This window comes from Ailuropoda melanoleuca, chromosome 4, assembly GCF_002007445.2.
Source record: "Ailuropoda melanoleuca isolate Jingjing chromosome 4, ASM200744v2, whole genome shotgun sequence".
Taxonomy (NCBI): Eukaryota; Metazoa; Chordata; class Mammalia; order Carnivora; family Ursidae; genus Ailuropoda; species Ailuropoda melanoleuca.
The window spans coordinates 19218846-19230343 of record NC_048221.1 but is presented as its reverse complement, the minus strand read 5'-3'; the positions used below and the strand labels follow the sequence as shown (position 1 = coordinate 19230343).

Below are 11498 nucleotides of genomic sequence, written 5' to 3'. Positions count from 1 at the left end.
TAGAGCAGATCAACAGAACTAGAAGCTGGTTCTTTGAGAGAATCCATAAAATTGACAGACCACTGGCAAGACTTATCCAAAAGAAAAGAGAAAGTACCGAAATTAATAAAATTATGAATGAAAAAGGAGAGGTCACGACCAACACCATTGAAATTGGAAGGATTATTAGAAATTTTTATCAACAGCTATATGCCAAAACCTAAGCAATCTGGAAGACATGGAGACCTTCCTGGAAACCTATAAAACTACCAAGACTGAAACAGGAAGAAATAGATTTCTTAAATAGGCCAATTAACTATGAAGAAATTGAGTCAGTGATAAACAACCTTCCAAATAATAAAACTCCAGGCCCAGACGGTTTTCCTGGGGAATTCTACCAAACATTCAAAGAAGAAATAATACCTATTCTCCTAAAGCTATTTCAAAAAATAGAAACAGAAGGAAAGCTACCAAACTCATTCTATGAGGCTAATATTACCTTGATCCCCAAACCAGGCAAAGACCCCCTCAAAAAGGAGAATTACAGACCGATTTCTCTAATGAATATGGATGCCAAAATCCTCAACAAGATCCTTGCTAATAGAATCCAACAGTACATTAAAAGGATTATCCATCATGACCAAGTGGGNATTATCCATCATGACCAAGTGAGATTCATACCTGGGATGCAAGCATGGTTCAACATTCGCAAATCAATCAGTGTGATACATCATGTCAACAAGAAAAGAATCAGGAACCATTAGATTCTGTCAATTGATGCAGAAAAAACATTTGACAAAATACAGCATCCTTTCCTGATTAAAACCCTTCAGAGTGTAGGAATAGAGGGTACATTTCTCAATCTCATAAAAGCCATCTATGAAAAGCCTACTGCAAGCATTATTCTCAATGGGGAAAAGCTGGAAGCCTTTCCNATGCAGAAAAAACATTTGACAAACTACAGCATCCTTTCCTGATTAAAACCCTTCAGAGTGTAGGAATAGAGGGTACATTTCTCAATCTCATAAATGCCATATATGAAAAGCCTACTGCACATCTTATTCTCAATGGGGAAAAGCTAGAACCCTTTCCCTTAAGATCAGGAACACGACAAGGATGCCCACTCTCGCCACTATTATTCAACATAGTACTAGAAGTCCTTGCAACAGCAATCAGAAGACAAAAAGGGATCAAAGGTATCCAAATCGGCAAAGAAGAAGTCAAACTGTCTCTCTTTGCAGATGACATGATACTCTATATGGAAAACCCAAAGGAATCCACTCCCAAACTATTAGAAGTTATAGAACAATTCAGTAAGGTGGCAGGATACAAAATCAATGCCCAGAAATCAGTTGCATTTCTATACACGAATAACGAGACTGAAGAAAGAGAAATTAGGGAATCCATCCCATTTACAATAACACCAAAAACCATACGTTACCTTGGAATTAACTTAACCAGAGACGTAAAGGACCTATATCCTAGAAACTATAGATCACTTTTGAAAGATATTGAGGAAGACATAAAAAGATGGAAAAATATTCCATGCTCATGGATTGGAAGAATTAACATAGTTAAAATGTCCATACTACCCAGAGCAATCTACACTTTCAATGCTATCCCGATCAAAATACCGAGGACATTTTTCAAAGAACTGGAACAAATAGTCCTTAAATTTGTATGGAAACAGAAAAGGCCCCGAATTTCCAAGGAACTGTTGAAAGGAAAAACAAAGCAGGGGGCATCACAATGCCGGATATTGAGCGGTACTAGNCAAATCGTGGAAGGAGCCAAGATGCCCTTCAACAGATGACTGGATTAAGAAGCTGTGTTCCATATATACAATGGAATATTACTCAGCTATAAGAAAGAACGAATTCTCAACATTTACTGCAACATGGACGGCACTGGAGCAGATAATGCTAAGTGAAATAAGTCAAGCAGAGAAAGACAATTATCATATGATTTCTCTCATCTATGGAACATAAGAACTAGAATGATCAGTTGGGGAAGAAAGGGATAAAGAAAAGGGGGTAATCAGAAGGGGGAATGAAACATGAGAGACTATGGACAATGAGAAACAAACTGAGGGCCTCAGAGGGGAGCGGGGTGGGGGAATGGGATAGACCGGTGATGGGTAGTAAGGAGGGCANAGGAGGGCATGTATCGCATGGTGCACTGGGTGTTATACGTAACTAATGAAGCATTGAACTTTACATTGGAATCCGGGGATGTACTGTATGGTGACTAACATAATATAATAAAAAATCATTCAAAAAAATGTTCATTAGAGTCTTTTACTCCCCAAACCAACACCCTTATATTCCTTAGAATCTATATCTACTTTCTTCCTTTCACCCATAACCTACTCACTAGACTCTGGCTTTCTGCTACTATCATGCTATTAAATCAGATTCTTTTAAAAATCACCAATGGCCTTCTAATTGCCAAACATAATAGCCCCTACTCAGTACCCATTCTACTAGACTACTCCACAGTACTTGAAATCATTAATTACCCTTTTAAAAAAAAACAGCCTTTCTTCTCCTTAGCCAACTATCACTTCACCTCTATTTTTCAGTGTTTGTGCTAGTTCCTCTTTTTCTGTCTTCTAAGGTGTTGTCAAGTCTTTAAAGTCTCATTTGCATCATTCCCCCTTCTGATTACCCCCCCTTTTCTTGAAGCATGAGAGACTATGGACTCTGAGAAACAAACTGAGGACTTAAGAGGGGAGGGGGTGGGGGAATGGGATAGACTGGTGATGGGTGGTAAGGAGGGCACATATTGCATGGTACACTGGGTGTTATATGCAACTAATGGAGCATCGAACTTTACATCGGAATCCGGGGATGTACTGTATGGTGACTAACATAATATAATAAAAAATCATTAAAAAAAATTAAGTAAAAATTTTTTTAAAAGACATGTAAAATAAAAAAAAAAGGAAAAAGAATTTAGAAAATAGGTATGAGATTCTGAGCACCTTTCCTTCACTCTAAAACAGAAGGGGGAATGAACCATGAGAGACTATGGACTCTGGGAAACAAACTGAGGGCTTCAGAGGAGAGGGGGTGGGGAATTGGGATAGGCCAGTAATATGTATTAAGGAGGGCACGTATTGAATGGTGCACTGGGTGTTATACGCACGTAATGAATCATGGTACTTTACATCAAAAACTAGGGATGTACTGTATGGTGACTAACATAATAAAAAATTATTATAAAAAAAAAGAATCCCACCCTTTGACCACAATAGCAGTCATAACCTGTACTAGAACAAATGAACTCCCTGTTGCAGGAATTTGAATCTTGAATTTTAGGTTGCCATTGTCTTAAAATGATTGTCCTTATTTCTGGGCACTAAAATCCTCAGATCTACCCTGTTGCTTTTAATTTTATGTAATTACTTTCTTAGCGGCTGCTCTGGACATTGTAATTAACATCTGAACTTAATCTATTTGGAGTAATAACAAATTTTCATAGCATACAAAATTTTGTTCCAATATAGCTCTATTCCCTCCTCTCTCCTTGGTGCTATTATTTTCATACAAATGTTACTTGTTTTTATACCTTATAAGCCAGTCAACACAGTTTTGTAATGAATTACCGCTTTATGCAGTTGTCTTTTAAAGAGTTACAGATGTCTTTAAAAGAGTTATGTTTACGGGCACCTGGGTGGTTCAGTTGGTTAAGCACCTGCCTTCGATTCAGGTAATGATCTCAGGGTCCTGAGATTGAGCCCCACATCTGGCTCCCTGCTCAGCAGGGTGTCTGCTTCTCCCTCTCCCCCTGCTCATGCTCTCTCTCTCTCAAATAAAATCTTAAATAAAATAAAATAAAATAAAATAAAATAAAATAAAATAAAATAAAATAAAATAAAATAAAATAAAATAAAATAAATAAAATAAAACTAAACTAAACTCTGATTGGGGCACCTGGGTGGCTCAGTTGGTTAGGTGCCTGCCTTCAGCTCGGGTCATGATCTCAGGTCCTGGGATCAAGTCCCACAACCAGCTCCTTGCTCAGTGGGGAATCTACTTCTCCCTCTCACTCTGCCCCTCTCCCCCCACCCAGCTTGTTCTCTCTCTTTCTCAAATAAATATATAAAATCTTTTAAAAAATTAGAAACACAAGAACAAAATTACCTATGAGTGGTTTTCAGTCAGGGGCAATTTAACCACCACCACCACCACCGCAACCCTGGGGATGATAGGGGTGGGGGGGCTTTGGCAATGTCTGCAGACATTTTTCATTGCCACAACTTGAGGGGGGAAATGTTACTGACATTTACTGAGTAGAGGTCATATATGCTGCTAAACATCTTAAAATGCACAAGACAACTCCCCACAATGAAGAATTATCTGGCTCAAAATGTGAACAATGTCAAGGATGAGAAGCCCTGACTGGATGGAATTAAAATTTAAAGATACTGCCTTCTTATAATCATTACCTTAAAACTAACAAAATGAATGATTCTTCTGGCAAAACTGATGATTAGAACTCTGAACAATTTTCTTTTTTAATAAAAATAGTACATGATAATTTCAATATTTTTCTGCATAAGAAAAAAGCATAACATATTAAATATTAAGCTACAGAAAAAAAATAAGAAAAGCTGTTAAAATTAATTACACAAAAGAGTAGGTAGAAAGAAGTGTTTGCAAATGCATTACTGGAGAAAACTGTTCCCAAATGTATCATATCTGCCACTTAAAATGTGTCTTTTTGATCAAATTAATAGTAATTGGTAACAAGAAATATATAAAATCTAGTTCATAAAAAGTCTTGCTTAAATTCATATTCTAATAAGAATATCATCAACAAGGACATCTAATTTAAAATTATTTGAAAGTTTTTTCCATTTTGTATTTTAGAAATAAATTTGTCTAAATAAATACATAGCTCCACAAGATTAGGACTATGAATAAGTCAATTTACATTTTAAAAAATTTTTATTTACTTATTATGTTCAACTACCTAACATAAAATACATCATTAGTTTTTGATGTAGTGTTCAACAATTCATTAGTTGCATATAACAGCCAGCGTCCATCACCCCACATGCCCTCCTTAATAAATTTTTTAATTTAAATTCAATTTAGTTAATATATCATTTTGTTAATTAGTTAGCTATCATTAGCTTCAGGGGTAGAATTTAGTGATTCATCACTTGCATACAACACCCCTGGCTCATTACAACAAGTGCTCTCCTTGATGCCAACCACCAAATTACCCCATACCCCCACCCACCTCCCTCCAACAACCCTCAGTTTGTTCCCTATAGTTAAGAGTCTCTTATGGTTTGCCTCCCTCTCTGTTTTTGTCTTATTTTTCCTTCCCTTCCCTTATATTCATCTGTTTTGTTTCTTAAATTCCACATGAGTGAAATCATATAATTGTCTTTCTCTGAATGACTTATTTCACTTATCATAATACCCTCTAGTTCTACCCATATTGCAAATGCAAAGATTTCATTCTTTTGGATGGCTGCATAATATTCCAGTGTGTGTGTGTGTGTGTGTGTGTGTGCATGCGCGCACACACGCGCGCACGCATTAATTACATCTTCTTTATCCATTCATCTGTCAGTGGACACCTGGGCTCTTTCCACAGTTTGGCTACTGTGGACATCGCTGCTACAAACATTGGGGTGCATGTGCTCCTTCAAATCACTATTTTTGTATCCTTTGGGTAAATACCTAGTAGTATAATTGCTGGGTCATAGGGTAGCTCTATTTTTAACTTTTTGAGGAACCTCCATACTGTTTTCCAGGGTGGCTGTACCAGTTTGCATTCCCACCAGCAGCGTAAAGAGGGTTCCCTATTCTCCTCAAAATCGTCAACATCTTCTGTTCCCTGTCTTGTTAATTTTAGCCATTCTGACTAGTGTGAGGTGGTATCTCATTGTGTTTTTTTTAATTAGATTAGCCAAGGTATAGTACATCACTGATCCTGTGGTTTTAATTTGTATTTCCCTGATGCCGAGAAATACTGAGCATTTCTTCATATATATGTTGGCCATTTGTATGTCTTCTTTGGAGAAATGTCTGTTCATGTTTTCTGCCCATTTCTTGACTGGATTTTTTGTTTTCTGGGGTGTTGAATTTGATAAATTCTTTATAGATTTTGGATACTAGCCCTTTATTTGATATGTTATTCAAAAATATCTTCTCCCATTCCATAGATTGCCTTTTACTTTTGTTGTTTCCTTTGCTGTGCAGAGGTTTTTTATCCTGATGAAGTCCCAATAGTTCATTTTTGCTTTTGTTTCCCCTGTCTCTGGAGACATGTCTAGCAAGAAATTGCTGCGGCTGAGGTCAAAAAGGTGGTTGCCTGTGTTTTCCTCTAGGATTTTGATGGAGTCCTGTCTCACATTTGGATCTTTCATCCATTTTGAATTTCTTTTTGTGTATGGTGTAAGAAAGTGGTCCAGTTTTATTCTTCTGCATGTGGCTGTCCTCATTTTCCCAACACCATTTGTTGAAGAGACTGTCTTTTCCCATTGGGTATTCTTTCCTGCTTTTTTGAAGATTAGTTGACCATAGAGGTGACGGTCCCTTTCTGGGTTTTCTATTCTGTTCCACTGATCTATGTGTCTGTTTTTGTGCCAGTACCATACTGTTTTGGTGACTACTGCTTTGTAATACAGCCTGAAGTCTGGAATTGTGATGCCTCTAGCTTTGGTTTTCTTTTTCTACATTACTTTGGCTTTTCAGGGTATTTTCTGATTCCATACAAATTTTTAAATTGTTTCTTTCAGTTCTGTGAAAAATGCTCATGCTATTTTGACAGGGATTGCACTGAATGTGTAGACTGCTTTGGGTAGTATAGATATTTTAACAATATTTTTTCTTCCAATCCATGAGCATGGAAGGTTTTTCCATTTTTTCATGTCTTCCTCAATTTCCTTCATAAGTGTTCTACAGTTTTCAGAGTACAGATCTTTTACCTCTTTAGTTAGGTTTATTCCTAGGTATCCTATGGCTTTTGGTACAACTGTAAATAGGATCGATTCCTTGATTTCTCTTTTTGCTGTTCCATTATTGGTGTATAGAAATGCAACAGACTTCTGTGTGTTGATTTTATATCCTGTGACTTGCTGAATTCCTGTATGACTTCTAGAAATTTTTTGGTGGAGTCTTTTGGGTTTTCTACATAGAGTGTTATGTTGCCTACAAAGAGTGAGTTTGACTTCTTTACCAATCTGGATGCCTTTTATTTCTTTTTGTTGTCTGACTGCTGAGGCTAGGACTTCCAGTACTATACTGAACAATGGTGGTGAGAGTGAACATCACTGTTGTGTACCTGACCTTAAAAGCTGTCAGTTTTTCCCCACTGAGGATGATATTAGCTGTGAGTCTTTCATATATGGTCTTGATGATGTTGAGGTATATTTCCTCTATCCTTACAGTGTGGAAGGTTTTTATCAAGAAATGCTGCTGTATTTTGTCAAATGCTTTTTCTGCACCTATTGAGGGGATATTGTTCTTACCCTTTCTTTTATTAATGTGGTGTATCATGTTGATTGGTATGAGGATACTGAACTACTCCTGCAATCCAGGAATGAATTCCACTTGGTCAAGGTGAATAATCCCTTTAATGTACTGTTGGATCCTATTAGCTAGTATCTTGGTAAGCATATTTTTTAAAGATTTTATTTATTTATTTATTTGTCAGAGAGAGAGCACGCGCATGTGCACAAGCAGGAAGAGCAGCAGGCAGAGCAGGCAGAGGGAGAAGCAGGCTCCCTGCTGAGCAAGGAGCCTGATGCAGGACTTGATCCCAGGACCCTGGGATCATGACCTGAGCCGAAGGCAGATGCTTCATGGACTGAGCCACCCAGGCATCCCCTTGGTAAGAATTTCTTCATCCATGTTCATCAGGGATATTGGCCTGTAATTCTCATTTTTAGTGGAATCTTTTTCTGGTTGGGGATTAAGGTAATGCTGGCCTCATAGAATGAGTTTGGAAGTTTTCCTTCCATTTCTATTTTTTGGAATCGCTTCAGAATAGGTATTAATTCTTCTTTAAATATTTGTTAGAATTCCCTGGGAAGCCATCCAGCCCTGGATTCTTATTTGTTAGGAGACTTTTGATTACTGCTTCAATTTCTTTGCTTGTTATGGGTCTGTTCAGGTTTTCTATTTCTTCCTGTTTCAGTTTTGGTACCTTATATGTTTCTAGGAATTTATCCATTTCTTCCAAATTGCCTAATGTGTGGGCATGTAATTGTTCACAATATTCTCTTACAATTGTTTGAATTTCTTTGGTGTTGGTGGTGAGTTCAATCTGCTTTTGGGCAAATACTTGTAGAAAAAAAAATATTAAATGTCCTAAATAGGCTTTTTCAAAATAAGCTTTTTAGCTATGATCATACATGCATTTTCCATCCTTTAAAAAAAACAATTTTAATACTGCTGACACAGAGCAGGGTCTAATACGGCTCTGTAAAGGAAAGAATGAGTGTGGCTATTGTAAAAAATTAAAAGATGGACAAGGAGAATTGTTTTTATATCAAATAATATACTAGGTAGCTTCCTACATTAGAAAAGGTAACAATAAACTTTTCATTACCTTTACATTTGGCTTCTTTGTTGAAACTCCTCTGTACCAACCTAAAACAAAGCATACAAAGGATATTAAACTCACATCCTTGTTACGTCCTATAAAACACATAATATGAGTATTTTAGGGGGAAATTAATGCAAAAATTTCTAGTAAAGGCACACTATTTGTGCCTTTATTAGGAGTAGTTTACACTAAAAGGAACGGTCTTAAAATAAATACATTTCCAATTTTCCTCAAAAGGTACAACTTTCAACTGAATAAAGCCCAAAAAATTAAAAAAGACCTCAGAGGACACGTAATTCAACTCTACAAAAATTCCCAGATGAAATTGTTAGGGGCAGAAAAGCGCCAAAATCATATAGCTTTTTTGGTGGCAGACAGAGACTACAGCCCAGACTTTCTGTTTCCTGGTCTCATTCAGTGTCCCATGCACAAAACTACACTACTCTCATTTCTTGGCTTTCCAGATGCTAAAGCTGACAGCTGTGATTTAGTTATTCCCTCTCAGCATTCATACACAGCAATAATAATCAAAGCTTCAATTACACAATAAAAACAATTTTCAGAGAAAGGAAATTTCATTACCAACTTTTCTCAATTTCAATCTATTATTTTTAGAGTTTTGTTATAGTTTCTCTGCTTGGGTTTAAGAGGAAAATGTTCCAAAGAGCTGTATTGAAAGGAGGAAGATGAAGAGAGGGAGATTATCAATAATAGCTAATAATAATTGAGAGCTTACTGTTCTTAATTCTATGTACTGGAACTGAGAGGTTGTTCTATGTAATAACCTTTAAATCTTGTAACAAAGCTATGAGGAAAAAATCAACTTTCCTGAAATCATAACAAACAATGAAAGAAGAAATATCCTTTTTTATGTTTAGTACAACAGCTGAGATAATAAATTTGAATAACTCAATTTATACCTTGAGAGTTTCGACATCTTCATTTATTAAAAAGAAAAAGTGATTTACCAAATGTGACATTTTATAATAGCTTAAGAAACAGAACAGAAAATGATATCAGCAGGAATGGCAGAGTAAGGATCTCCAAAAAGCCTTTCCTCAATAAAAGCAATAACAATCCTGGCAAAAACTGTCAGAATCAAATTCTATAGAACTCTGGAAGTAAACCAAAGACCTGAAATAATCCAAACAGTATTTATTCAATAAATCTACATCTTGGTAAGAACAAAGACTTTGTTAACTTGCCCTATCCCATCTCTTTCCTTCAAGCCTTATGTTAGACCTGAAAACCAAAAGTGACAAAAACCAGAAAAGTAACAGCCTCTGAAGAGGACAGAACAGGGGAAATAAAAAAGACCAAAATAAATGAAGAGGTTTACCATGTTTACAAATTGCAAAACTCAGTATTGTTAAGCTGTCAATTATCCCTAAATTGGTCTATAGATTCAATGCAATGCCAATCAAAATCCCAGCAAAAAAAAAAAAAATCTGGTAGGTATGAAGTTCTTTCTAAAATTTAAGCAACTGTTTACTAGAATAGTCAAAATAATTTTGAAAAGGAATTAAAAATGTGACCAATAAAATACACTGGAAACCCCACAAAAAATCCACATGTAAATGAGCAACTGATTTCCAACAAAGGTGCAAAGAAAAATAATAGTCTTTTCAGCAAATGGTGCTGGAACAATTGGATATACATATACCAAAACAAACAAACAAAAAAACCTCAAGCCATACCTTATACTATAAACACAATTATCTCAAAATATCATACAGTTAAATGTAAAAGTGTAAAACTGGTACAAGAACAAAAGGAAAACATTTTTGTGACCTTGGGTTAGACAAGGATTTCTTAGGCATACTCTATAGAAGAATTAATAATGTAATCATCATAAAAGTTTTAAAATTTTGCTCTTCTAAGAGTCACAAAACTCTTAGAAGAAAACAGTGAAAATCTTCATGATATAAACTTGAAAATGATTTCTTGGATATGACATCAAAAGCACAGGTAACAGTAAAGATGGTAAAGTAAAAATAGATAAATTGGACTTTATCAAAATTTAAAACTTCTGTGCATCAAAAGTCACAATCAACAGCATGAAAACACAACCTACTGCCAATAAAAATCTCAGCAAGTTGTTTTTTTTGGTACTGACAAACTGAGTCTAAAGTTTATATGGAAAGGTAAAAGAGGTAAAAGACCTAGAATAGACAACATAATATTGAAGGAGAGTAAGAAAAATTGAAGACTCACACTACTTGACTTCAAGATTTTCTATTATAAAGACAGTGCAGTGTTAAAGAACAGACAGATCAACAGAACAGAACAGAGAACACAAAGTAGACCCACATAAATAAAGTCAAGTGATCTTTGATGAAGGAGCAAAGATGATACAATGGAGAAAAGGTAGTCTTTTCAACAAATGGTGCTGGAACAACTGGACATTTACATAAAAAAATCAATCTAGACACAGACACTTATGTCCTTACACCTTTCACAAAGATTAACTCAAAGTGGATCAAAGATCTAAATGTAAAACACAAAATTAAAAAGTTCTAGAAGGTAACAAAAGAGAAAATCTAAATGACCTTGTGTATGACAATGACCTTTTAGATTGTACACCAAATGCACAATCCATGAAAGAAAAAATAAGCTAGATTTCATTATAATTAAAACCACTGCTCTGCAAAAAACACACTATCAAGAGAATTCAAAGACGAGGGGGAGGTTAAGATGGCGGAGGAGTAGGGGACACCTTTTTCAGCCGGTCCCCTGAGTTGAGCTGGATAGGTACCAGACCAGCAGGAATATCCACGGAATCAGCCTGAGACGCAGGAAGATACATCTGGATCTCTACAAATGAACATCTCCAGCGCTGAGTATCGAGGTACGAAGCGGGGAGCCGTGAAACCGCGCACAGATATCGGAAGCTAAACAGAAGGGGGAGGGAGCCGCCGTGTCAGGGCGCCGGGAAGCGGTAGCCACCT

General features: G+C 36.2%; 1 protein-coding gene across 1 annotated transcript in view; it reads right to left on the bottom strand.

Moving 5' to 3' along the window:
- Positions 1-11498, bottom strand: part of DOCK3 (dedicator of cytokinesis 3) — a 480644-nt gene that overhangs the window by 400614 nt on the left and 68532 nt on the right. The window contains exon 3 of the mRNA XM_034658384.1: positions 8554-8594. Coding sequence (XP_034514275.1) covers positions 8554-8594 — 41 coding nt within the window. The remainder of the gene's footprint in view (positions 1-8553; positions 8595-11498) is intronic.